General features: G+C 49.3%; 1 protein-coding gene across 1 annotated transcript; it reads left to right on the forward strand.

Annotated features, from left to right (window-relative positions):
• Positions 1-10,972: 10,972 nt before the first annotated feature.
• On the forward strand, positions 10,973-20,248 carry ANKK1 (ankyrin repeat and kinase domain containing 1). The gene is made up of 8 exons (XM_066639167.1): positions 10,973-11,151; positions 14,950-15,238; positions 15,924-16,075; positions 16,275-16,324; positions 17,303-17,458; positions 17,599-17,717; positions 18,319-18,364; positions 18,948-20,248. The coding sequence occupies exons 1-8, from the start codon at positions 10,973-10,975 to the stop codon at positions 20,246-20,248; spliced, it is 2,292 nt and encodes a 763-aa protein (XP_066495264.1).
• Positions 20,249-24,370: the final 4,122 nt, after the last annotated feature.

Below are 24,370 nucleotides of genomic sequence, written 5' to 3' on the forward strand. Positions count from 1 at the left end.
TGGGCGAGGAGTAGCTTCTGCTCAAGAAATGCTGCTTTGGTCTTCTTCCTCCTCTGGCTTTCCCCACCTGGGTGCTTCAGGTCTGGTACAGATGAGCCCATCCAGTGTCATCCTGGTTAAACCTGTGCTCGTCTTTTTGCCAGCTGATAAACCAGAAGTCCCCGTGCTGTCTTCTGCTGAAGAAGAAGAGGAACACAAAGCCAGTCTTCTGTTCACCAACAAGACATTTTTGGGCTTGGTTACTCTTGGAGGCAGCCAGGAGCAACCAGTAGAGGCTAGTCCTACCTTGTCCACCATTAGGAACCCATCAAAGGCAAATACACTCTCTGCAAATACCCGTTTGTCAGAGAAGCAAGTCATTTCTGGGCCAGTCTTGAATGCTTCCCTGAAGTCTACTGCAGAAGCTAGTCAGGTTAGATCCAGCTGCATGACAACAGTTCCCTCCCGCTATGGGATGAAAGACCTGAACACTAGAACCCAGTCTTTAAAGAGCAAGAACCGAAGTGAGAGGTTTCCATCATCTGCCCTTGATTCCCAAGAGCCAGAAGAGAATAATCCAGTTTTGTTACCTGTTGGAAGTTCTGTCAAGCACCAAGTGTCAGTCATTCCACGTGTACCAGTAGTAGTAGCTCTCCAGCAAAGACCCAAATTGTTACCTGCCAGTTCTTCTCTGTACTCGTTGGTGGAGCCTTCTGGGAGGCTGACAAGCTCCTTTCTGGCATCAAGGGCAACAGAAAGGCCACAGCAGGGGCGTAGAATGTTCCCAGTGCTTCACACTGAAACTGGCCCCCCCGGCTCCGTGACCCCCCTCACCTCACTCGGTAAGAACACCGAAGGGCCCTTGAGAGCATCCTCAACTGGAAACACGGAGTTGCCATTAGAGAGAGAACAGTTCACACTTTCAAGGCCTACATTGCAGGGCTCCTCAAGCACCACCTTGATGGGGAAACTTCCTGGGAGCACACAGTCCATACTCAGTGTTGTGTCAGATTTCCTGGTGCTCTCAAATGAACAAAAACACCAAGTATCTGAAGCACTAAATTACGCCCGCTCAGAAGCAATCCTTGAATTTCCTTTGACAACAGAAATGTCTTCATATCGGGCAAAGGCCACCTCCTCCAAGCCTTCCAAGCCCCACCCCAAGACCCCCATGGCAAATGAGGGGTTGAGATCACCACCTTTATTTACCTTGTCCTCAGCAGACCCTGGGATGCAAACCACTGGGGATCGGCTGGAGGGTATCAAGAATCATCAGGTGCTTTCCATCCCACCTGCTGACATACCTTCATATTTGTCAGTAAGTTCCCATTTTGCCAAGCCAACCCCAAAGCACAACCTGACCCCTCTCGTGGTTAGTGGAAGGGCCTCTCTTACCAATATGGAAGATCATATAGAACGGACGGAGATTACTGAAGAAACCAACGAGAGAGTAAGAGTCACTGAGATTCATCATCAAACAGAAGCAACAAGTTCCACACCAACCACATTTGGAAGCGATTCTGGGTATCCACCTACTCTACTTGTTGCAGAGCTAAATGCAATGGCAGGATTATCATACGGCACTCGGCAACCTGGAGGTGTTCAGAGAGGGGTTCGTACATTATCACCAGCCCCTTTTCCTTGGCTTGCACCAAATTCTGCTCGCAAAGATGTAGCTGTGTCACCAATGAGTGGAAAAACATCTCTTTTGGAAAGAGCAGCTTTGTACAGGACAGATCCCACCACAAGTGGCACAAGTAAAGAACAGGATACACCTCTGAAACACAGAGGAGGACAGCATGGCGGAATTGCTGCTCACTCCCTGGTGTCAGCCAGCTTTCATCTGCAGCCCATAAGTTTAGAAGGTGACCATCTGGAAAGACCCAGACTGTTCGGTGATGATCAGGCACAGAAGGCCAGTTCTTCCTTGCCCAGGCCTGGAGGAACATCCTCCTCATTGCTTTCCATTGCTCTCAATGCATCAACCTTTCTCATGACTACCTTATCCTCAGGTGCTGGTACTGATGGAGCTGGCCAGATTTCAGACCAGACACCCCACTTACAGTCTCTGCCACTGGATGCCTCTGAGACCTTTCTGAATCTTCACACACAGATCTGGCCAACCTCGGAGAGTGTTTCTGAGGCTTCTGCTGAGCGAGCCTTGTCGGTGGATGCGACTGGAGAATCTGAGTCTCGCTCGTACACAATGGGGGAGCAGGTTACTGATGGGAAGGATGCAGCTGGAGGAGCAGAAGACCCAGTGGCTGCTCTGCAACCAAGGGACTCAAACGGGAAGGCTCACCTCCAGAGACTGTTGCGCTCAGATGATGTTTTCCTGGATGGGTAACTATTAGATCTGAAACTGAAGCCTTGCTCTGGGTGCTCTGCCCATCAGAGGGGCGCTTCTTGGGTGCTATCCGGGTTCCATGCTACTCTGCTGTTGTGACCTCAGATTTCTCACAGCCCCGTAGTCTCAGTGTAGAAGGAAAAGTGTTCAGCACTCACCCACCCTTTCTCCTTTCAGCAGACCCCCTTGGCTGGCACCTTCCTGGGTGTCCCTATTAACCTGCCCTGATTACCCTACTCATTAAAAATCAAGGCTGCTCTGCCCTTGCAGCCTGAGTTCAAACAGTGGCGTAGCTGGAGGGAATGCAAAGTACTAAGTTTTTTAGGGAGCCTCCCCACGGCATGCAAGCAGCCGGTGCCCCTCCTCTTCAGAGCCAGACAGACACCTCCATTTTGCTCCCACTGCCCAGAATGGCTCCAGAGGGGAGGGGAAGGGACTGCTTGCATGCCACAGTGAGGTTCCCTGCAAAACTTAGTGCTTTGCACCCCCTCAAACTATGCCACTGAGTCCAACTATTGTTTAGGTGCCTAAAATTCAAGGCAGCGTTATAGGCGTTCCATAAAGAGAGCTCATAAGGAGAGCTTAGGTGTTGAATTTCTCTGCTCGAATGTTTGCTAGCAGAATCACAGCTCATACATATAAGAACATAAGAACAGCCCCACTGGATCAGGCCATAGGCCCATCTAGTCCAGCTTCCTGTATCTCACAGCGGCCCACCAAATGCCCCAGGGAGCACACCAGATAACAAGAAGACCTGCAAGGCTTCCTGGGAATTGTAGTTAAGAACATAAGAACAGCCCCACTGGATCAGGCCATGGGCCCATTTAGTCCAGCTTCCTGTATCTCACAGCGGCCCACCAAATGCCCCAAGGAGCACACCAGATAACAAGAGACCTCATCCTGGTGCCTTCCCTTGCATTGGCATTCTGACATAACCCATTTCTAAAATCAGGAGGTTGCGCATACACATCATGGCTTGTACCCCGTAATGCATTTTTCCTCCAGAAACTTGTCCAATCTCCTTTTAAAGGCATCCAGGCCAGTCACCATCACCACATCCTGTGGCAAAGAGTTCCACAGACCAACCACACGCTGAGTAAAGAAATATTTTTTTTGTCTGTCCTAACCCTCCCAACACTCAATTTTAGTGGATGTCCCCTGGTTCTGGTATTATGTGAGAGTGTAAAGAGCATCTCCCTATCCACTCTGTCCATCCCCTGCATGATTTTGTATGTCTCAGTCATGTCCCCCCTCAGGCATCTCTTTTCTAGGCTGAAGAGGCCCAAACGCCGTAGCCTTTCCTCATAAGGAAGGTGCCCCAGCCCAGGAATCATCTTAGTCAGTCTCTTTTGCACCTTTTTGAAGGTTTTTGTCTGCCTTTTTGAAATCTTGCTATGCTGCTTTTATTTTTTTTAAGTCCTCAATGTCTGAAATGTTTGCATAATTCTATATAGAGCATTGTACACCAGTTAAATGTCAGGCCAGCAAGAGCATGTGAGGCCCGAAAACTGCGCATGGCAGGTACCTGCTCATCTTGCCTGGGCAGAGCATTCTGTAACAGGGACACAAAGAGATGATCTTACGTATACACCTTAAATTCCACGCTCATTCACATTGGAGAAGGCAGCCCATCAGGTCTCCATCATTTATGGAATGAGAGACTGGGGGGGCCCTTTAAGACCATCATCTAATCCAACCCTCTGTTTGAAGCAGGAGAATTGCCCTTTTTCCGCCCACAGCAGTGATTTTCAACCCATGTGTAATGCCACATTGGTGTACTGCAAATGGCCTGCAGGTGTGCTGTGGGAGTTTGAGGGAGGGTAATTTATTAGAAGTTATTAGTGTTGTTATTATGGCCATTGGGGGAATGTAAGCCTCACACCAGCAGCATGGTGTGCCTTGTCAATTGTCTGAGAGCTGATGGTGTGCCTTGACAATTTTAACCCCTTGTCAGGGTGCCATGAAATGGAAAAAGTTGAAAATTGCTGCTCTGGAGCACCTCTAAAAGGTGCCTCTGCTTGAAGATCTCCAGGGAGGGAGAATTTACCCTTCCCAAACTGGTTCCCTTCTCAAACTGTTCTTACTGTTAAGAAATTCTTCTTTATATTTAGTTGAATTTCCCCCGTCTGCAGTTGAAGCCCACCAGTGGATCTTTAGCATTTTAGAACTAAAAAAAATGGTCAGCACACCAGTTCATTAACTGCTTGCTTCACGCAGGTTTTGTCTCTTTTGGGCTCTCCCATCCCTCTCGCACCCCTTCTCCATTCAGCTTAGCAGTTGTGTCTGATGACTCCTGCAGTTCTGGGAATTACACCACCGAGATGAGCCTCCAGCCGGGTGCAGCAGCCTCTTCGCCAGACAGTTTCCTAGCGCTGATCACCGTGCAGGGCAACAGCAGCGAGCCCACCCTGAGGATTGAGTCGTGCTGCGTCACTCCCACCTCCCGGCCTACAGGGTCAGAGGCTGCCTGCTGCCTTTTCCCGAGGTCAGACTTGACACAGACAAGAATGCTGGTTTGGGACTGCATGATGCTCGGATGCGGGAACGGGCTGTTCAAGCCCAGTGTGTTTCCCTTCCTCTGGGATCCCTGGGCTAGAGAGGCAACTAGAGATGAGATGGGATGGTGGCCAGGAACTGAGTCGATGGGTCTGGTTTCCTGTATTCAGCATGCAATAAATGCTGCTAATTTTGCAATCAGAAAGAAACTGCCCTCAAGTCCTATTGGCCAGCAGACTGGACTTTCATGTCTGTCGGTTGCATTTGGATTTCCACAGTTAGAATCTCAGGATAGCCCAGCTGGATCAGAACAAGGTAGTATCCAATATCCTCTTTCCAGCTGTGGTCAACCAGGGACCTCTGGGAAGAAGCACATGAGCAGGGCATGAAAGGAGTTCCACCTCCTACTGCTGCTCCTGGGGCCAGGTATTGAGTCCCATTTAGCTACTCTTTTGACCGGCTTGTGCTCCATTAAATGATCCAGTCTTTAAAAAAAAAAATTATGTCCCTCTCTGCAGATTTTTTCCTGGGGTAGTTCACTTAGGAGATCATCTGACAGGCCAAGTCTATCTAACTTTCCAGGCCGGTGCAGCTGCAATGCAGCCATGGGGTATGGGAACCTGGAGATGGTCTCCAGGACAGCCCCCCCCCACCACCACCACAGGATGCAGCACATGTGCCTTTGGTATGGCTGCATCAGTGCCATTAATTGGGCTGTTAGGATTGGGCTGTGTGAAAGAGCCAGGAAAAATCCATTACGAGGTACAAGCCATGATGCGTATGTGCAACCTCCTGATTTTAGAAATGGGCTATGTCAGAATGCCAGATGCAAGGGAGGGCACCAGGATGAGGTCTCTTGTTATCTTCCTGGGGCATTTGGTAGGCCGCTGTGAGATACAGGAAGCTGGACTAGATGGGCCTGTGGCCTGATCCAGTGGGGCTGTTCTTATGTTCTTAACTACAATTCCCAGGAAGCCTTGCAGGTCTCTTGTTATCTGGTGTGCTCGCTGGGGCATTTGGTGGGCCGCTGTGAGATACAGGAAGCTGGACTAGATGGGCCTATGGCCTGATCCAGTGGGGCTGTTCTTATGTTCTTAACTACAATTCCCAGGAAGCCTTGCAGGTCTTCTTATTGTCTGGTGTGCTCCCTGGGGCATTTGGTGGGCCGCTGTGAGATACAGGAAGCTGGACTAGATGGGCCTGTGGCCTGAGCCAGTGGGGCTGCTCTGATGTTCTTATGTTCTTAAAAGTCTTTTCCAGCCCTGCTTGGTCTGGTCTGCTCCCTGAATCATTTTCTAATTCTTTTTGGGGGCATCTGCCGCAGCAAGAGCTCAGAGGAGTCTTAAGGTGCAATAGTGAATTTTGCCGATTCCAGTTCTTCCTGCGGTTTATTCTTTCCCCCAGGTGCATATTAGCTTCCCTTGAGTGCTGGGAAGGGTGAACAAACGAGTGGACTCCATGCGAAGCTCTTCCCAGATGTCATTATCTGCTTAGAGATGGTCTGCCAGTACAGAGGTGACCAGTACACAGGTCACCTCTGCCGGGTGCCCCTCCCAGCGTGGATCAAGGGAGCCACAGATTGCCCTTGTAACAGCTGCCTGGGGCAGCTTAGAGAAATCCTCTTGCATTTATTATCATCATTATTTATTTCTTTAAAGGATTTTCCCAGAGCTTTGCAAAGTGCCTCCCCTCCATGATCCGATAAGGTGTTGCCAATCATGACATATCTATGAATACGATAGGTGGATTCTGAGTTATTCTCTCCTGCAATAACGTGATTGTTCAGATCCTACCAGAAGACACATGAGCAAATTAGGTTACAAATTATTATTATTATTATTTTATTAATTTTATTATTATTTATTAATTTAATTAATTAATTGATTTTTGATTTTTAATTAATAAATTAAAAGTGGTTATTCTGTCAGCTCAATAGCATGCATGCATCTCCGAAAGTCAGTCTTGATGCTTACTCTCAGGTCAGTGCGCCTAGGATTGCAGTCTTGACCTAGCCTGGCAGTCTCCAAGGTGGAGACCATTGTGCACTGGCAAAGGCTTCCCTGGTACAAATGGTGCTCCCTGTTCCACTGTGCTGTTCCTGGCACCTGATCTGGCTGAGAAATGCTCTGGGCCATCGTGTCTATTGCCCGTCGCCCCAGCAGGCATTGCACCCAGATTTTCGAGCAGATGTGACAGCCCAGAGTCTCTCTCAGTCCAGACCAGATGCCAGGAGCAGCAGCAGCACAGTGCAACGGGAAGTTCATGGCATGGAAGTCTGTCTCCAAACACTGAATATGGCCTGCAGGCCATAGTTTGAAAAGCTCTGGCCTGTCCTACCCTGCAAGATAGCTGTGCTGTCTTGTGGATCCCCAGCAGCTGGTCGTCAGAGCTCCATTCCTAGCTGTGCTGTTCCTTCAACTAATAGTCTCTAGTGGTCATTCTCTCAGAAGCACAGAATCTCATTCTGTTTTGCATGGTGTCTGTGGCCATGACAGCATCCAGATTAATCAAAGATTCTCCATAGTTCTGGAGTTGCAAGAGGTTGGAAGCCTTATGCTGCCACCCAGGTATCTCTCTCTGCCTTTCTCTCCTAGGTCACCACTGGACTGTGGACACATTCAGTTCCACCAGAATGGACAATCCGGAATGGCCAGCTTCACCATCCAGCTCTTTCAGATGCTGAACCTCTCCATGGTGTATCTACACTGCGAACTCAGCGTCTGCCTGAGCAAGCAGGGAGGTTGCGAACGGGTGAGACGATGGCGTCTGAAGGGCAACATCCGATTCTTTTGCAAGGTCTTGGGTTTTCCAGAACAGGGTGTAATGTTGGAGCAGATTTATCATCTCCCCCCTCCCCCCCCCCCAAAAAAAAAATTCTGCACAAATCTGTAGCCTCTGAATCCGACAACCCCTTCCACTTCCTTGCCAGGGCTGCTTAGAAAACAGGGAGGCTCTCCCCAGGCTGAGCGACAGAAGCGGTTACCAGACACGCCACAACCTGATCTCCTTTGGTCCAGTTTGGAAGGCTCAGGCAGCGTCTCCTTCAGGATCAGCTGCTGGTGAGCCTATTTTCCTCTCCCATCCCCCTGTGTTCAGCACAGCACAGCTATTTTCTCTGGGTCTGCTCCCCACAATGCTTAATCTGACCAGGAGTGGATCCAACTGTTTTTCTCTTTCCAGGACCTGACATGGCCGCGATGCTCCCGTTCCTCCTGGGCTCACTCACTGGCACCGCTCTCCTAATGGGCATCGCCATATTTATCTGGCTGCATCGAAAGTGCAAAACCAAAATGGCTGACGGCGTGGAGAGCCGAGGCAGTTGCGCCCCTTGAATCGCCAAACACCAACTGATCCCAGTAGCTAAAACACACTCTGATGCTGCTGCTGCCTGCATGAATTGGGAACAGGGAGGGTTGCTTTGGCGTCTGTGGTGGGTTCCTGGGGGACACACACACAAACCAATCTCTGCTTACTTTCTTTCCTTTCTCACAGGAGAGTTTAAGAACCACAGAGGTGTAAATAGAGCAAATAGCAGAGAGAAAGAGAGAGAGAGCCTTAAAGGGGTCCCAACACATCCACATCCATCTAGAGAACACAAAATTCTAAAGGGCCCTGGTTCCTCAAGGCCAGGATCAACTACACTGACTGAAAGCAGCTCTCCAGAGTTTCAGAGAGAGATGGGTCTTTCCCAGCCCTACCTGGAGATACTGCCAGGGATCGAACCCTGGACCTTCTGCGTGCCAGATAAAGTGCTCTGGTACTGACTGACAGGCCCATCTTTGAGGACATTTGGCAGCATTACTAAGCAGTGAGCATAGACATTCCCAGGATTGAGTGGGCCAAGCATCCTCCGCTCTGGAAGGAGGTAGGTCAGTGTGACTGTTGTCCTCTCCTGGGCATTCCTTGCTGTGTTCCACTTTTGGCTATATTGTGGGCATTTTTGCTGCAGCATTGCAGCCACTGACTCACGTTCAGATGACATGCACTGTAAACTTGGCTCATATTCCTCAGAAGGAAGTTAACCATGTCAAGAGGTCACAAAAGCTAAAGGAAGAGAAATAACAGGAATGAAAATGTGGGGTTCTTGCATTGTTCTGACCATCATTAGGTGGCCTTTGCTCCTTGCAGCTCTGTGAATATGTCTCATGCCACTGCAAAAGTGTCATCTGGGCACTTCGTCTCTGCAGCTTCTTCTTGGCCTCCATCTTGTCAGAACTCTGACCTTTTCCAATGCTTAATTAATGGGCATAGAGAAAGCTGAGACACCAGTAAGGTGAGGGGATAGAGCACCATCTCAGCCACTGGGGTTTGCAATAAAATTTGATTCACTTTCCTTCGGGGAATTCTGAATGTTGATGTCATTTTGGGGTCTTTCTTGTATGCAACAAAAGGGGCTAGCCATGCAGCTTTGTGAAATGGGCTTTTTGATGGGGGGGGGTGCACTAAGCTTTGGTGGGTGGTGATCGAACTGAGGAGCTCACCAAACCTTGCTGGATCTGAACCCTGGAACCTGTTGACTGAGCGACATCCTGGCAGGATGTGAAGGAACAGAGAAGAAGCCATCTTCGTGAGTATGTGCAAAGTGCCTTTCCTTCTCTGCAACCAACATATTTTTGACTGCAAGAAAAGCTTCCAGGGCAGCTTTACAGGTGCAACTGTCAGGCATATGCTGGGAGACTGACTGCTCCTGGGACAGTTTGCAAAATCACCTGAACGTGTGGCCTTCATAAGCATTTCCCTGCAGGAGGCTGGAGCGAGAAGCTGAGCTAGAAGGAACTCCTTTTCCTTTTGGGGTGCAGCAGAGAAGTGACAGGAGTACGACAGGAGGTGGCATTGCTGCCCAGATAAGCTCTGTGCCATCCTCAGATGCCCTGTTTGTTTACTTATGTGAGAGAAAGGGAGGGAGCAAGACAGACAAAGCAAATGGATGAGCAAATCCATTCTCACACACATGGTGAGGCTGGCTTGGTGTCTGCACATGCAACGAGCAATCTTGTTTCCATCCTTCAGGCAAAAGAGGATTTCCTTCCCCCTTGATGCCTGGGATTTTTCCCCAAGGAGGTGTCCCGGTCTTTTGCAAGTCAAGCACCTGACACATTCCTGTGCTAAACTCCCAAGTCTTCATTCGCGCGTGTGTCCAAAGGCACTGATCCGCATCACTTCTGCCACCTACTCTCCACAGCAGCTTCCCCACTTTATTTATTTATTTATTTATTTATTTATTTATTTATTTATTTATTTATTTATTTTTGCAACAGAGCACAACTGTGTTTGTTTGGGGGTAGGAGGAGGAAATGGCCAGAATTCGCAGCTACAAAAGGACAAGCCAGTAAAATGTTGGCAGTCATCTCACTAACCAGGCTCCTTATTAAGTTGTTGCTCTATTACAGTTTGTGCACCTCACCCCCATCCATGGTGGCTTTTATTGTCTTCTCTCTCCCCATCTTATCTGACTGGTCCAACACCTCCAAGTGGGCATCACAGTCTTAGATCAGCACTCCAACCACTATACCACACCGTCTCCACATCTCTTTCAAAACTTGTCTCTCTTTATCTAGGGCAGATTCCCATGACCTTCCAAAGCTGCCCCACACCCTCCTTTTTCCCCATGGCCCTTAGGTGGCTGCTTAGGTTCCCAGGCTTTGGGGCAACCAGACATTTCAGTCCTTACAATTAAATACCTCCAATAAGAAGGCTGAAGAAGCACATTCGTTTTTCTTGGCGCATCTATGGCACAATTGATAAATACAGATCCAGGCCTGCAAACTCATTGTCTTCTAGGACAGAGAAGGTTGTCATCCGTGTTGTGAAGCAGTCTCCATATACACAGCTGAACACACAGATGGGGTACCTGCCAGAGACGCTCCCCATGTCATATTGCAGGGCTTGCAAAATGGAGAGGTGTGTGTTGTGTGTGTCTCTTGCACTACTGTCTGCTACAATTTGATCTTGTAACGCTTTTGACAGACTGCCTGCAGCAGAATGCTGCATGCTGCTTGCAGCAGAATAGCACATACCTCGCCCTCCCCGCCCTCGGGAACTGAGAACTAGGAAGTCTTTTCTAGCTGGGTGTCTTTGACAGCAGCAGACGTGAGGAAGGAGGAGGCTGGCAGGCAGGCAGGCAGGAGGGCTGCTCCTCTGCTTGGGGAAATGGAGCGGCACTTGGGCAGCAGCCTGACCATGTTCACCAAGGAAGACTTTGAGAGCGACTGGCTGAAGGTGGCCAGTGGGGGCTTCGGCCAAGTGTTCCGGGTGAAGCACAAGCAGTGGAGGACCACCTACGCCGTGAAGTGCTCCTCTGGCCACCTGCAGGATACTGGATGTGACAGGTAATCTGCTTGGCTGCAGCCACGGAGCGCTGAGGTAGAGGTTGGCTTGCTACCTGAACGCCACAGGTGGTGTGCTTGGCTGCTGCTTGGGACCTGGCTGTTCGCTGTGTGCTTGACGGAAGCCAAGAAAACACTCGTCTTTTGGTGAGAGGCAGGATGGGGCACAACCAGGTGTGGAAGGCCTGAAACCAGAGCAGATGCCAGCCCAGCACTGGAATGCTCAGCTGCCAGACTGGCTGGGCAAGTTACTGGAATGTGGAACTAGCACAGTTGGTGAGAAGCCAGAAGATGCCTGCAAGTGTGACCTGCAAGCTTGCACAAGCAGGCACAGTATCTCATTGAACGCCCCTGGTGTTAATAGGTGTCATTGCTGATTAATGTAGCCCAAAGTTGCCCCGGTCATTTGGAGAAGATTTGGGAGCATTCCTCAGTTTCCCCTTGACACACATTGCCTCATTTACGCCACGATCCAATTCCCCCCACATTGCAGCTTCTCCACCACCTCCTGCTCTCATGTACAGGGGCTCTCAGGCTGCATGATTAAAAGGCCCTCCATGAAACAAGCGTGGCCAAGCCAGTGATAAGTAGAAGTCCTCAGGCCCTCTGATGCCACCTGGGGGGGGAGGGTGGCAAGACTGGCAACATGTAACTAAGGGCACAATCCTAACCCCTTCTGTCAGGGCTTTCCAGCACTGGCATAGTGGTGCCAATGGGACGTGTGCTGCATCCTGCAGTTGGGTGTCACTCGAGGCCTCCTCAAAGTAAGGGAATGTTTGTTAGAACATAAGAGCAGCTCCACTGGATCAGGCCATAGGCCCATCTAGTCCAGCTTCCCTTATCTCGGAGCCGCATTGCCCTTATGTCAGTGCTGGAAAACACTGACATAAGGGGTTAGGATTGTGCCCTAACTCACTTGTAAGGCTGCCCTGCCTGCAGCTAAGTCCAAGTATGCGTGGCTGAAATAATTAACAAGGTTCTCTCAGCTCCAACAGCAGTTGCCAGAGGTGCAACTTTCAACTTTAGGGCTCCTGGACCTTTAATAACTGTGTAGAAGAAGGAATTGCAGCAGGTGTAGTTTATCATGAGATGACAGGCTGTACCTGCTGAAATTCCCTCTTCTACACAGTTGCTAAAGGTCCAGGAGCCCTGAGGTTGGCCACCCCTGCCATAGAACATCCGTGAGAATCCAAGTCACCAGCAAGTGCTGACACCAGCACGCTCTGCCCCTGCATTAGCCCTGGGCAAGCAGCCAGAGTGAGGCAGCAGCTTTGGACTCTAGACAGAAAGAAACCAGTAAGTAACTTGTGAACATAAAGAAGCATTTATTTTGAAAGGCAAAAATAAAAAAGGAACTGGGGTTGCAATGCAATATGCGCTTTCTTGAGAGTAAACCCTACTGAACACACTGGGACTTACTTCTGAGTAGACAGGCATAGGATTGTGCCCTGGGAAAGGACAATTGGACAGAAACAGGAACTTGGAATTAGATAAACACAAGTCTTTAAGGCAGGAAAGCTGAATGCAAACCCCTTGGCAGGTTTCCCTGCCTGGTAGGACTTACACGGGGGAAGAAGGAGAGGTTCCAAGAAAGTCCAGGTTAACCTGAAAGTGCTGAAACACACTGCAGGCAAACTAGCCAATGTCTGCTATGTCCTTCTAATGACTCAGGGCCAAATCCTATGTAATTCTCCAGCACCAGTGCAGCTGTGCCAACAGGGCATGCGCTACATCCTGTGGCGGTGGGGCGATCATGGAGGCCTCCTCCAGGTAAGGGAACGTTTAGGGCAGGAGGTCTGGTCTAGAGGGTAGAGCCTCCGTTAGCATGAAGATAACATCAGAAGGTTGCCAGTTTGAGGACACCAGCAGCTGAGAATGGTGAGACCTTGAAGCAGCTGACAAGCTGAGCTGAGTGATTCCACCTGCTCTTGGTGTGAGCAAGAAGCATCTTGGCTCCATGTAAGAGATGGAGCTGCTTCCCAGACTGGGTGGGAGAACTGGAGGCCAGAAGTGAGACCAAACCAGGAAGAGCCATTCTGAAATGTTGTTGGTTCTTGAAAGAGAGAACCTCTAGGACTGTAAAAATCCCCTTGAGGGATTTAGAAATGCCTGTCTATGTAAACCGCCTTGAATAAAGTCAGAGGAGTAATCCGATGACCAGAAAGGCGGTATATAAATACCTAGTTGTTGTTGTTGTTGTTATTATTTGTTCCCTTTCTTCAAGGCTGCATTGCGGCTACACCAGCACTGGAAAGTTGAATAGGATTGGGCCCTCGGTGTCCCTCTGTCCTGATGAGTGATTCAAGGGTGGGAGAGCTCTGGTCAACTGCCTGGACCGCCTCTTGGCCAAGATCATGTGGCTGGCTAATGGAAAGGTCAAGGCCAAACTCTGTAGAAAGCCGTTGTGACCTCCTGGCTCTTTGTTCAACTAGGAACAGGTGTCCATCGCTCTGATGCTTCCAGGCCAGCTGCTCCTAATTGCACACAGGTGTCAGGGGTCATGATGGCAGAGATGAGTAATGCTGATTCAGAGCATGCTGCACTTTCCAGGACGGGAAGAGGTCCCTGTGTGAATTTAACGGGCTGAATGCAATATGAAGTAGTCAAGCTCCACTGCCTAGCTCAGGCATGTCAAGCTTATTTCATACTGAGGGTTGAATAGTATTCAAGTTGCCTCCTGAGGGCCAGAAGTGATGTCATTAAACAGGAAATGATGTCATTAAGCAGGTCATAATCAGAAATAAGCACTTTATTCTCACTTAGGAACTCATTAGCTACAAATGACAGAACAGAAACCATGAAACCTTGATCATATTTTCAAGATATGGGAGAGCCCAATTATCATGCAGGATGTCCTTTCAGCAGTGACACCTAAGCACAGCTCAGCAGCTGAGAGCAGCTGGTGAGCAGCTGGTGCTGGGTGAGCACCGCGGCTGGATATATCGCTTCTGAGGGATGCATCCAGCCCGTGGGCCTTATGTTTGACACCTCATCCTAGCTGAGGGCATGTGCTCTGAAGGTCCAGTCATTTATCTGTGATGTCCCATTCATCCTGGCAAGTTCTCATGAGATGCTGCAACCTACGAGAAGCAAGTATTGAATGTCTAAACCAGACCTGGAGAGTTTGTGTAGTATTTAAAGTAAAAGCTCACCATGCCCCTTCGTCCCAAAATCACCCTACCCAGAACCATTTCCTCTACACCAGAGGTGTCCAAAGTTTTTGGCAGGAGGGCCATATCATCTTTTTGACACTGTGTAGGGGGCCAGGGGGAAAAGAAGAATTAATTTACTTTTAAAATTTGAATAAATTTACAGAAGTTTACATAAATTATTATACTAGAGATGGAACTTATATGAAGGAATGAAGGTCTTGCAATAGCTCAAGGCCTATAAAAGGCCTTGCACAAAGCAAGGCTGGTCTTTTCTTTGCTGCCACTACTGCATCACATATGTGAAACAGCAAGCAGTGGAGGGAGCCCTCATCCCATAGCTAACGCGAGAGGTCAAACAGTCACCCTCATGCTGAGAGTAGTCGCGTCTGGCCATTGCAGGCTCCAGCAAGTTTCTGGAGGGCCAGAGGCTCATTGGAGACTGGGGTGTCCCTGAGGGCCGCATTGGGAGTCTTCGAGGGCCGCAAGTGGCCCCAGGGCCGGGGTTTGGGCACCCCTGCTCTACACCCACCCCTGGGCTTAAAGCATTCTGCTGTTTTGCTGACCTTGAAAACATGGATGACTTTCTCTGATTCTAAGAGACCCAAATGTAGCATTAACTCTCCATTTCACCCCCACCCCGCAGAACCAGCATGAACTGCCTCATCGAAGAAGCAGCCAAGATGGAGAAAATCAAATTCCAGCACATTGTATCTATTTATGGTGTATGTGACAGCCCCTTGGGAATTGTGATGGAGTACATGGCCAACAAGTCCTTGGAGAAGATTCTTCCCACCCACCAGATGTCCTGGCAGCTCAAATTCCGGATCATCCACGAAACCAGCTTGGCCATGAATTTCTTGCACAGCCTGAAACCTCCTTTGCTTCACCTTGACCTGAAGCCAGGAAATATTCTCATGGACGCCAACATGCATGTCAAGGTGAGCATCCTTTGGGGAGGGGCTTTAGTCCAGTGGTGGAGCTCTTGCTTTGCATGCAAAAGGCAACAGGTTCAATCCCAAGCATTTCCCTTTATCATATGCAGCAAACTTCAGATTCTGCTGACAGACAGACAGAAGTTTCTCTTTTTGAAAGGCCAGATCACAAATTGGGAATAATTACTCACTTGAGATTAGATCTAGTTCTCTTTTGACAGCAGCTAGACAGATGTCCCAGAGCAGAACGCTTTGTCCAAACACATTCAGGAAAATGTTCTCCTCATGTGGAATGATCGGGGCATGTGTGTAATCACTATATATTACCTGCAAAATCGGCTTTTTCTAAAATAAGAAAGTAGGCTTTAACTGAAGTCATTTGTACAAGCAGACTGGGAAGTCTTAGACTGAGTGAGTTAACATTGGACACCATTATCTTATCATTTACTAACAAGCATTAAGATTTTTTAAAAGAAAATATGAACACTACACGTGTAATACTTCAGAAATCCAAATGTGTTTGAAATTTTGTTTCCTCTCTAAACTTAAATAACCTCCATTCTGCACAGCGTTTGTTTCCGGCTTGCACGTGCCGTTGTTCACACCAGTGTGCAAGAGGAGATAACCAAGGGGAGAAATGAATGGAGGGTTTGAATGTGCGCAGTGTAATGTGTTCCACCTGGACTTTTAGATTTCAGATTTTGGGTTGTCCAAGTGGATGGACCAGTCAAGCCGAATGCAGTACATCGAGAGGTCAGCCCTGAGGGGCACCTTAAGCTACATCCCACCTGAGATGCTTCTGCAGAGCACTAGCCCACCTGGAACTAGGTTCGATGTCTACAGGTAATGAGCTTGAGTGGCCAGCCAGTCAGTCACCCTGTGGTGGGGTTTGTCTTTTGGCTGCCACAACTGAATCTCATTTCAAAACTCAGCCCAATTTGACATGATTGTATTTTACCCTTTCCAAGCCCCCCCCCCCATCTTGTTTCAGCCCTCCTGAAGACTTTTACCTAATGCCTTGGTTTCTGTTCTTGTCTTCAAGCTTTGGGATTGTCATCTGGGAGATTCTCACCCAGAAGAAACCATACGCAGGTAATATGGGTTGAGAAAGGAGATGGGCTGAACTCATGCTTGTCTTTTCCAGAAGAGAGATTAGGGATTTAAGAAGTTTCAGCTTCAGTGGCAATAACTACCTAAAAGACTAGAGAGAGTGCAGGTGGGGATGTAAGATAACCAACTGACTAAGATTGCCAAGCAAGTTCATGTTGAGTGCCAAGGACAGACCTTGGAGATGCATCTGGGATGAAACTTGGACATTTTTGGGAATGCTGTGCAGGACCTTTTAAAATGAGGATGGGCTTTTGAAAACCAGACAGGGCTAGCCTAGCCACAAGGCTGCTTGTAGCAGTTGCTTTGGGGGCAGGCCTTGGTAGGCTGCAAACTGGCAGGGGATGCCCCTGATCTCTGCCACCTCAGCTGTGGTCCACCTTCTTGAGTTATTGTGTCCTCCAGACATAAAACATTTTGAGCAAGAGAGAGGATGCCACCTGGGTCATCATTTCTGCTGAACTTGCCTCCCAACTCTGGAGACCCACTAAAGACAGAGGCTGGGCATTTGGCAGCAAGAATGGAAGCCTCTTCTCCTCATCTTTCTCCAGTCCAGAGAACTTTGTGCGTACGGCCCAGAGCCACCCATGGATCTCTCATGCACAATAAAAGGAAGTCTTCATGTCTGGGAAAGGATCCTGGCTCACTTGAGACAAAGGGAAAGTTATTGTTGTGTGTGTGCGTGTGTGTGTGTGTGTGCAATGCCTTTATTTTTATTTATTCTCAGTATTTATAGTCTCCATTTCCAAATGAAAGCTCCCAAAGCATGTAACAGCCACATAAAAATAAATTATGCAAAAGGAAATGAAAACAGAAATCACAAAAGCAGCAGGCTGAAAACAGCAGCAAGAGGAGGGGAGATGAAGAAGGAGAAAGCCCTGCAGGATAAAACCAACTTGGCACCGAGCAATAAAAGCAACTAATGGGTCTGGGTGAGTTTAACTTGACTTGCCTCTTCCACAGGGGCCAATATGATGGGCATCATCATCAGCGTGGCAGCCGGGAAGCGGCCAAGCCTGGAGCCCGCCTGCGAGGACTGGCCAGGAGACTGCCACCAGATGGTTGACTTGATGAAGAGATGCTGGGACCAGAAGCCCCAGAAAAGGCCCAGTTTCGCAGGTCTGGTAGCCACGAAAATTTCCCCTGAGAGCTCTTCCCAAAACAACCAGCTGAGCTCTCTGGAATAACTGGGTGATGCAAATCAATTCTGTGCATCTTTGAAATGAAGTCCCTGTTGGCCATCTTTCCTGCTTGTTTAGATGTCTCGGTGGAGACGGACACGTTGCTCTCTGTCATACAAAGGCCCACGGTGGACCCGGAGAACGAGCGCCTCTTCCGGAAGATGTCAGTGAAACCCACCTTGTCGAGGAGCAAACAGGTAAAGGTAGAGCCCCTCCCTCTCTGAACGTGGGCGCTTTTGATGTATTGCCCAGTGGTGGTCCTGGGGGAGCTTGGGGAACAAAAGCTCCAGGTGCTGCACCTGCTGCTGTTGCCTCTGCCCGTGTGCCACTTCTGCCTGCCCTTTGGAGCTGTTCTGCAGGCAGGCAAAGCTCTGCATGGCACTCCAAACTGCTCCAAAAGTCTTCTGGGTAATTTTCTTCGGAAAACCAGAAGTGCTGTTTAAGATTGCGCCAGAAGGCTCTTGGAGAAGTTTGGAACTCCGTACGTGTAGTTAAGTGTCTCCTGGGGGCACAGTGTGATGCAGAGGGTGGCATGTTCAGGCCTGGACCCTAGGGTGGCATAAGAGCCAGATCTGTAACTGGCATTGCCCTTACTGCAAACAATATCGAGGAGTCTCTTCTCCTTAAAAAGGGACTTTCGGGCATTTCCTGTATGTTTTGCACGTTCACAAAAAATATGGACTTGGGGTCTGAATGTGCACCTTAATGGCTCTGCATATCGATAGCACCACGCACAGGATCCATCTTGTCCTGGCTAATCGTATGTCCATCCTTTTCCATGTCTGCATTACCAACCAGAACAACTCAGGAAGATCCCATCTCTCTCGGGGAACAAGCACCAATGGTGAGTGCATGGTTGCAGTCATGACTCTATGTGACTGTAAGCAGATGTGTAGATGTTGCTCAGAATGTGTTGTTCCTGGGCAAAGGGATTTGACCTCAGTTTGAGAGCCTGACAGCCCAATTCCATCTTGGGCTGGCCTTTCGCATGGAAGCATTTATGAGTTCCACTGTCTTAAGATGGTTGCCAACAGAGCACACAGTGATCCGTCAGTGGCTGTTTTCTAAACGCTGCTGCAGAAGGGGGCACTGCCTCACCTCTGCCAATGGACCCCTCCACAACCATTGGAGAAGTTAAGGCAGCAGTGGGGGTGGTGAGAGAGTGGGGAGGGAGCAAAACTGGCAGGCTGCAGGATGGGTGGATGGGGTGATGTTGCGTGCCAAATCCTTTCTCCTCTTTCACAAGCCTCTTGGCCCCCTTTCTGTCCTTAGACTTGCACCAGCTGCAAAACTGGCACAGGTCCAAGGAGACCCATAGCAGAGTGGGGGTTTATGTAGGGGGGGTTATGTAGGGGTACGGAAACAATTCCCCTTTCCCCTGATCTCCACCTATTCCCCTCTGTTATGGTTGGCTCCTTTTGTTGCAGGTGTTGAAAACACTAAGGATCAACTTTACAGTCCTCATCAGAATGAGGCCAAAAACCAGGAAGCCTCCAGGACCCCAGAGGAAGCCAGTGAGGCCCCTGAAAATGACTCTGATTTGCTCTGCTTCATGTTTGCACATGAGAACCTGGAGGAAGTGCAGCTCCTCTTGGCAAAGGGGGAGGATGTGAACAGGAGGACTGCTTGTGGCTGCACCCTGCTCATCTTGGCTGTCCAGAACAGGTCTATGGAACTCATCTCGCTCCTCCTTGAACATGGTGCGGACACAAATTTGCCTGATGACGACGACTGGGCACCTCTCCACTTTGTGGCTCAGAACGGAGACGATAGAATTGCGCGCCTCTTGCTGGACCACGAGGCCCATGTCGATGCCCAGGAACTCGATGGGTGGACGCCCCTCCACTTGGCCTCTCAGAACAACTTTGAAAACGTGGTGCGGGTCCTCCTGTCTCGCCAGGCCGATCCCAATGCCCAGGAGAACGAGGGACGAACCCCGCTGCATTTGGCAGCTCACTATGGGCATGTCGGGCTGGTGAAGATGCTGGCCAGCCAAGGGGCAGACCTGGAGAAGAAGCAGAAAAACCTCCGGACCCCACTTCACCTGGCAGTAGAGAAGGGCCAGTTTCGAGTGGTCCAATACCTCCTGAAGAACGGAGTGGTGGTCAACAGCCTGGATCAGAAACAGTACAGTGCTCTGCACATGGCCGCCATCAAAGGGAAATATCTCATCTGCGAGAAGCTGATAAAATATGGGGCCAATGTGGACCTGAGGACAGAAAAAGGCTGGACGCCTTTGCACCTGGCCTCCATCAAGGGCCACATGGAAATAATCCACCTCTTGGTGGACCACAGTGCCGGTGTGAATGCCCGAGGCAGCCTGAATTGGACACCTTTACACCTGGCAACCCGCTACAGCGGAGAGGCCGTTGTTTCAGAGCTCCTGAGAAGTGGGGCGGATCCCAACATTGCTGAGAATTCAGGGTGGACCCCCCTCCACCTGGCTGTGCAGCGGGGCTCCCTGTTCAGTGTTATGAAACTTCTGGAGCACAACGCAGATGTCAACACCAAGAACAAGGCAGGCTGGACGCCCACACACCTGGCCGTGCTCACTGGCAACACGTCCATTATCAAGACTCTGCTCAAGGCTGGGGCGCTTCTGGGGCTGGAGGACAACCTGGGCTGCACTCCACTTCAGCTCGCCATCAGGAACCAGAAGCAAAGCGTGGTGGACTTGCTGCAAGGAAGGGGGTCCTCTGTAGCCCACTTGTGGGTCTGTACTGTGTGAGCTGCACAGAACCATCAAAGAAATGATGAGATGCTGAACTTGGGTCCAGCTCAGGATTTTATGGCTATCATGGCAAGCCTGTCTCCACTGGTATCTGTCCCTGCGCACTGGGCTGGTCACACATTGGACTTGGGGTTTAACGTTGGACAACTGGAGGGTGATCTGGGTGTGAAAGGGATTAACGTCACCACTTTGTTACAGACAGATCATTCCCTAGTGGCCTTTAAAGTCTGTGTGTCTTCTTAGCTCTGCAGGGATGGGGGCTATAAGAAAGGCCCACCATGGAGGCTTCTGAGTCTGGACAAAACCCTGACAGCTCTGGGGGAATTTTCTGCTGCCAGAGCTGGTGTGTGTACCATGGTCTTTGCAGACCTTTGGAATGGAAGATGACTGGGGCCATTAATAGCAGGGCTTCTGAGTTCCTCTTGCCAGTTCTGGAGCCAGGTAGGCATCTTGATTTTCGGGGGGAGCTGCACCAGTGAGTTGGACAGATGCTTGAGCAATAAGTAGAGAGGGACTCTTGACAAACCTGATTGAACACAAGCCAGAAGCCATTTTCAGGACTGTGGTGATGATGACAGTGAAGAAGGCCTTCTTCTCAGCCACCACTGTGTCCACAGAAAGTTGTCCCATAGATCTTTTCCAAGTGGTGTGGGCTCTTTTACATCCTAGCCTGCAGAGAGGTGTGGAACATACCTTGGAGACCCTGCTGTGACCATTTTGCTAGAGCCTTTGCAGGTAAAATTGCTTGCATCTGCCATGACCTGGGCTCAGTGTTGATGTTCCTCATCGTGCACCCTCTGCATCTGTTTGTCTAACTGTTATGGATTTGTTTTAAGTTGTACTGCCTGGGGATGTGAACAGAGTTCTTGGGAGTCCAGGGGTTGTCCAGATGTTTGCTTACCCATCAGTCATCTTGGTGGGTAAGATCTCCCTAGCGGGCACTGGCCACGTGAACTGGGAGGGTGCACAATACTTTCCTTGGAGAGGTCATGATACTTTCCTGCCTTAAAATGGCAGTTGTCCACCCTCTCTTGAAGAATCCCTCCCTGGACCCCACTGTATTGGATAATTATAGACTGGTCTCAAAGCTCTTGTTTTGGGACAAGGTGAATTTCTGTATAAGACTGATGATCTGGGCCCATTTCAGTTTGGCTTTTGTCCAGAGGGTGGAATGAAAATAGCCCGAGTTCTAATCAGTGAGCTATATTGTCAACTTGATGGGGGGGGGGGTTAATTATGCCCTTATTGGTTCTGATGGACCTTTCAGTGGTGTCTAGCACCATTTGGCATCCCTTGTAGACTCTCTCCTTCCATATAACCTTTGATTGTGGTGCTGTTCTGCTGTTCCCAGTCATGTCTCTGCTACTGCTATTTTTTTATTTATTTTGGTTTTATAACAATTATAGCGTATTTTATTCTTGTTGGAAGCTGCACTAGACACAATCCTGATGGGAAGGGAAAGTGCAGGATATAAAAAGTTCAATAAACAAAATATGCAAACAAACAAGCCAACAATGAACTTGTCACACTCTCAGCAAAATTGTGGATCAGTCTCAGGATTTATCAAGGACCAATCTGTGTGTTTGAACTGCAGCGGGCACACATTTCCTAGCTTCTGTGAGTGCCTCTGTGTGATCTGTGTTTGAACCTTGGCCATCATCTCCGCAAATGCTTCCTTCCAATAGTTTGGCTTTATTTAAAAGTGTAAGGGCGCAATCCTAACCCACTTTCCAGGACTGGCATGAGGGCAACGCAGCTCCAAGGTAAGGGAACAAACATTCCTTTACTTTGGGGAGGCCTCTGTGAGTGCCACCCACCTGCAGGATGCGGCACATGTCCCATTGAACTGCTATGCCAGCGTTGGAAAGTTGGTTAGGATTTGGGCCTAAGAAGAAGATGTCTACTGTCTAGTTGAAAAGCAGTATATAAATACTGTTAATAATAATAATAATAATTAATAATAAATACTGGGAGCCATCCAGTCTCCTATTGCGTATCCTTCTCAGGTCCAAATCCTACCCACTTTTCCAGTGTGGGTGCAGCTGTGCCAATGGCGCATGCACTGCATCTTGTAGTGGAGAGGCAGTCAAGGCATGGGAACATTTGTTCCCTTACCACGGGGCTGCATTGTGGCTGCACTGGTGCTGGTAAATTGGATAGGAGTGGACCCTCCGCCAGCTATTCCTTCCAGAAGTTAAGCTGTGTGGGCTCATCAGTGCGGGTGGCTGTAGTAATAATGCGTGACATTTCTGTAGTGCTTTAGAGAATGTTTGCTGTAAATACATTATCTCACAAAAGGTCACCATTACAACAATCAGATGAGGTCGCTTTTGACTAAGTGGGCCCATCGAGCCCATGACTTGTCTGCTCCAACTGGCTCTCTGGGGTCTCAACCCCCAGCTCTTCTGCCTGAGATGCTTGTACCTGCAGGTGCCAAGCATTGAGCCTGGGGCCTCCTGCAGGTGCTTGTGAATCCTCCCCAAGAGGGTCTTTGTATATCTGAGCATTTAAAACTGCCTGATAATGACTCCCTCTGCCTTAGTTGTGTCTTCTCTGCCCAAACTTGGAAGCAAGTTCTTTCCGGTTTCAGGAGATGAAGCCGGAACCTTTGCATGCAGATCACATGCAAAAGGAGCAATGGCTCGTCCCCAAAGACAGCTGCTTTCTGTTGAGTCCCACTCAGTCTCTCTTGCCCAGGGTCACCTGTTCTCACTTGTGGTGGGACTCCAGCACCTCCAGCGGCAAGGCCTTTCCTCGCTCTGCTTGGAACCTGCCAGGGATTTGCTTGACTGCTGGGCTTGGGCCTGCCAGGGTTGAAGCTGAGGGACTGCAGCACCTTCCCAAAGGTCACCCACCAAGTCTGTGGCCGAGGCAGAGCTGGTTTACTGGAAAGAAGCCACTGCCAAGCAGCAAAGCAAAGATAGGTCGGTTTGTAGTATCTCCAAGTAGGGCTGGGAGAGGCCCCTCCTTGAGAACCCTGGAGAGCTACTACCAGTTAGGGTAGACCCAGTCTTGAGCTGGGGCAGGAGCTTCAAGGGTTGGATTCTGCATATGAACTGGGTTCTTCCCGGTGCAGAGCTCAGTCGCCATCATCACTGCGACTGTTCATCACTTACAACACTTACATCACAGCTGTTGTAAGAAAGTGGAGAGCTTTCGGTCATCACTAATGACAAAATATTTCATCACCTTTTGCCTGGAACGACTCAACAAACCAGTTGTCAGGACTGGCCGGCCATGCCGTGTGGGAGAACCTTTGTTCTTCCTGGATTTCTGTGGTGCTGCCGAAGCATGAAGAGTTTTGATCCTTCCTGGGATGAGTACGAATGACTGACAATCCCATACATGGGATGTGGTTTGCAATGTCCATGTCCTAATTTGAGCAAAGGAACAAAACAAGCAGCCACCCCTCCAATTAAAATGTAATGACTTCCTAGAGTAAACTGCCGGGAAGCTCTTGCTGGGCCTTAAGCTGTTGGACTATGATAAGCCGTCAAAAGCAGGACATAAAAGAGGATTTCACTGCCGACAGAGAGCCCACTCCCGGTGTGACTGTTCATTAGTTAGTTTTTGTCTGCCGGGGTCTGGATTGAGTATTTATTTCTCCTTCTTCACTTCAAGTCTCTGCAAACAAGCAATGTAAATATTTTAAAACCTGCAAACTGCTACTTCTTGGATTTAGCTCAAAGCTCATTTCATTCTAACTGCAAACTGTTTTCCAAGGAGCCTGCATTTCCTTCTGGGGTCTGCTCGGTGTCTATTAAGGCAGAATCCTATTCAGTTTTTCAGTGCTGATATAGCCGCAATATGGCCCAAGGTAAGCGAACAAACCTACCTTGAGAAGGTCTCTGTGACTGCCCCCCCCACTGCAGAATTCAGCATATACCCTGCTGGCATGGCTGCATCAGTGCTGGAAAGTTGGATAGGATTGTGCCCAAAGTCCCTCCTTTAATTTCATGAGCACAATCACTAGCAATGTGGGGGGGGGGGAACTGCTTTGGGGTGACTTTTGAGTCTCAGGTGTTCATGGAGTGATCATGGCACTAATCCAGCAGGGTTCCCTAGGACACACCTGCAAGTAAGCCACACTGCAGGCAGTAAGCCTTGTTTCAAAGTCAG

Source organism: Tiliqua scincoides, chromosome 11 (assembly GCF_035046505.1).
Source record: "Tiliqua scincoides isolate rTilSci1 chromosome 11, rTilSci1.hap2, whole genome shotgun sequence".
Lineage (NCBI taxonomy): Eukaryota > Metazoa > Chordata > Lepidosauria > Squamata > Scincidae > Tiliqua > Tiliqua scincoides.

Bases quoted from the DNA above. Each gene is read 5' to 3' on its own strand.
- ANKK1 (XM_066639167.1), top strand. From the start codon at position 10,973: ATGGAGCGGCACTTGGGCAGCAGCCTGACCATGTTCACCAAGGAAGAC. The intron at 16,076-16,274 runs GTAATGAGCTTG...CTTGTCTTCAAG, and splicing joins ACTAGGTTCGATGTCTACAG to CTTTGGGATTGTCATCTGGG. The intron at 18,365-18,947 runs GTGAGTGCATGG...CTTTTGTTGCAG, and splicing joins TCGGGGAACAAGCACCAATG to GTGTTGAAAACACTAAGGAT.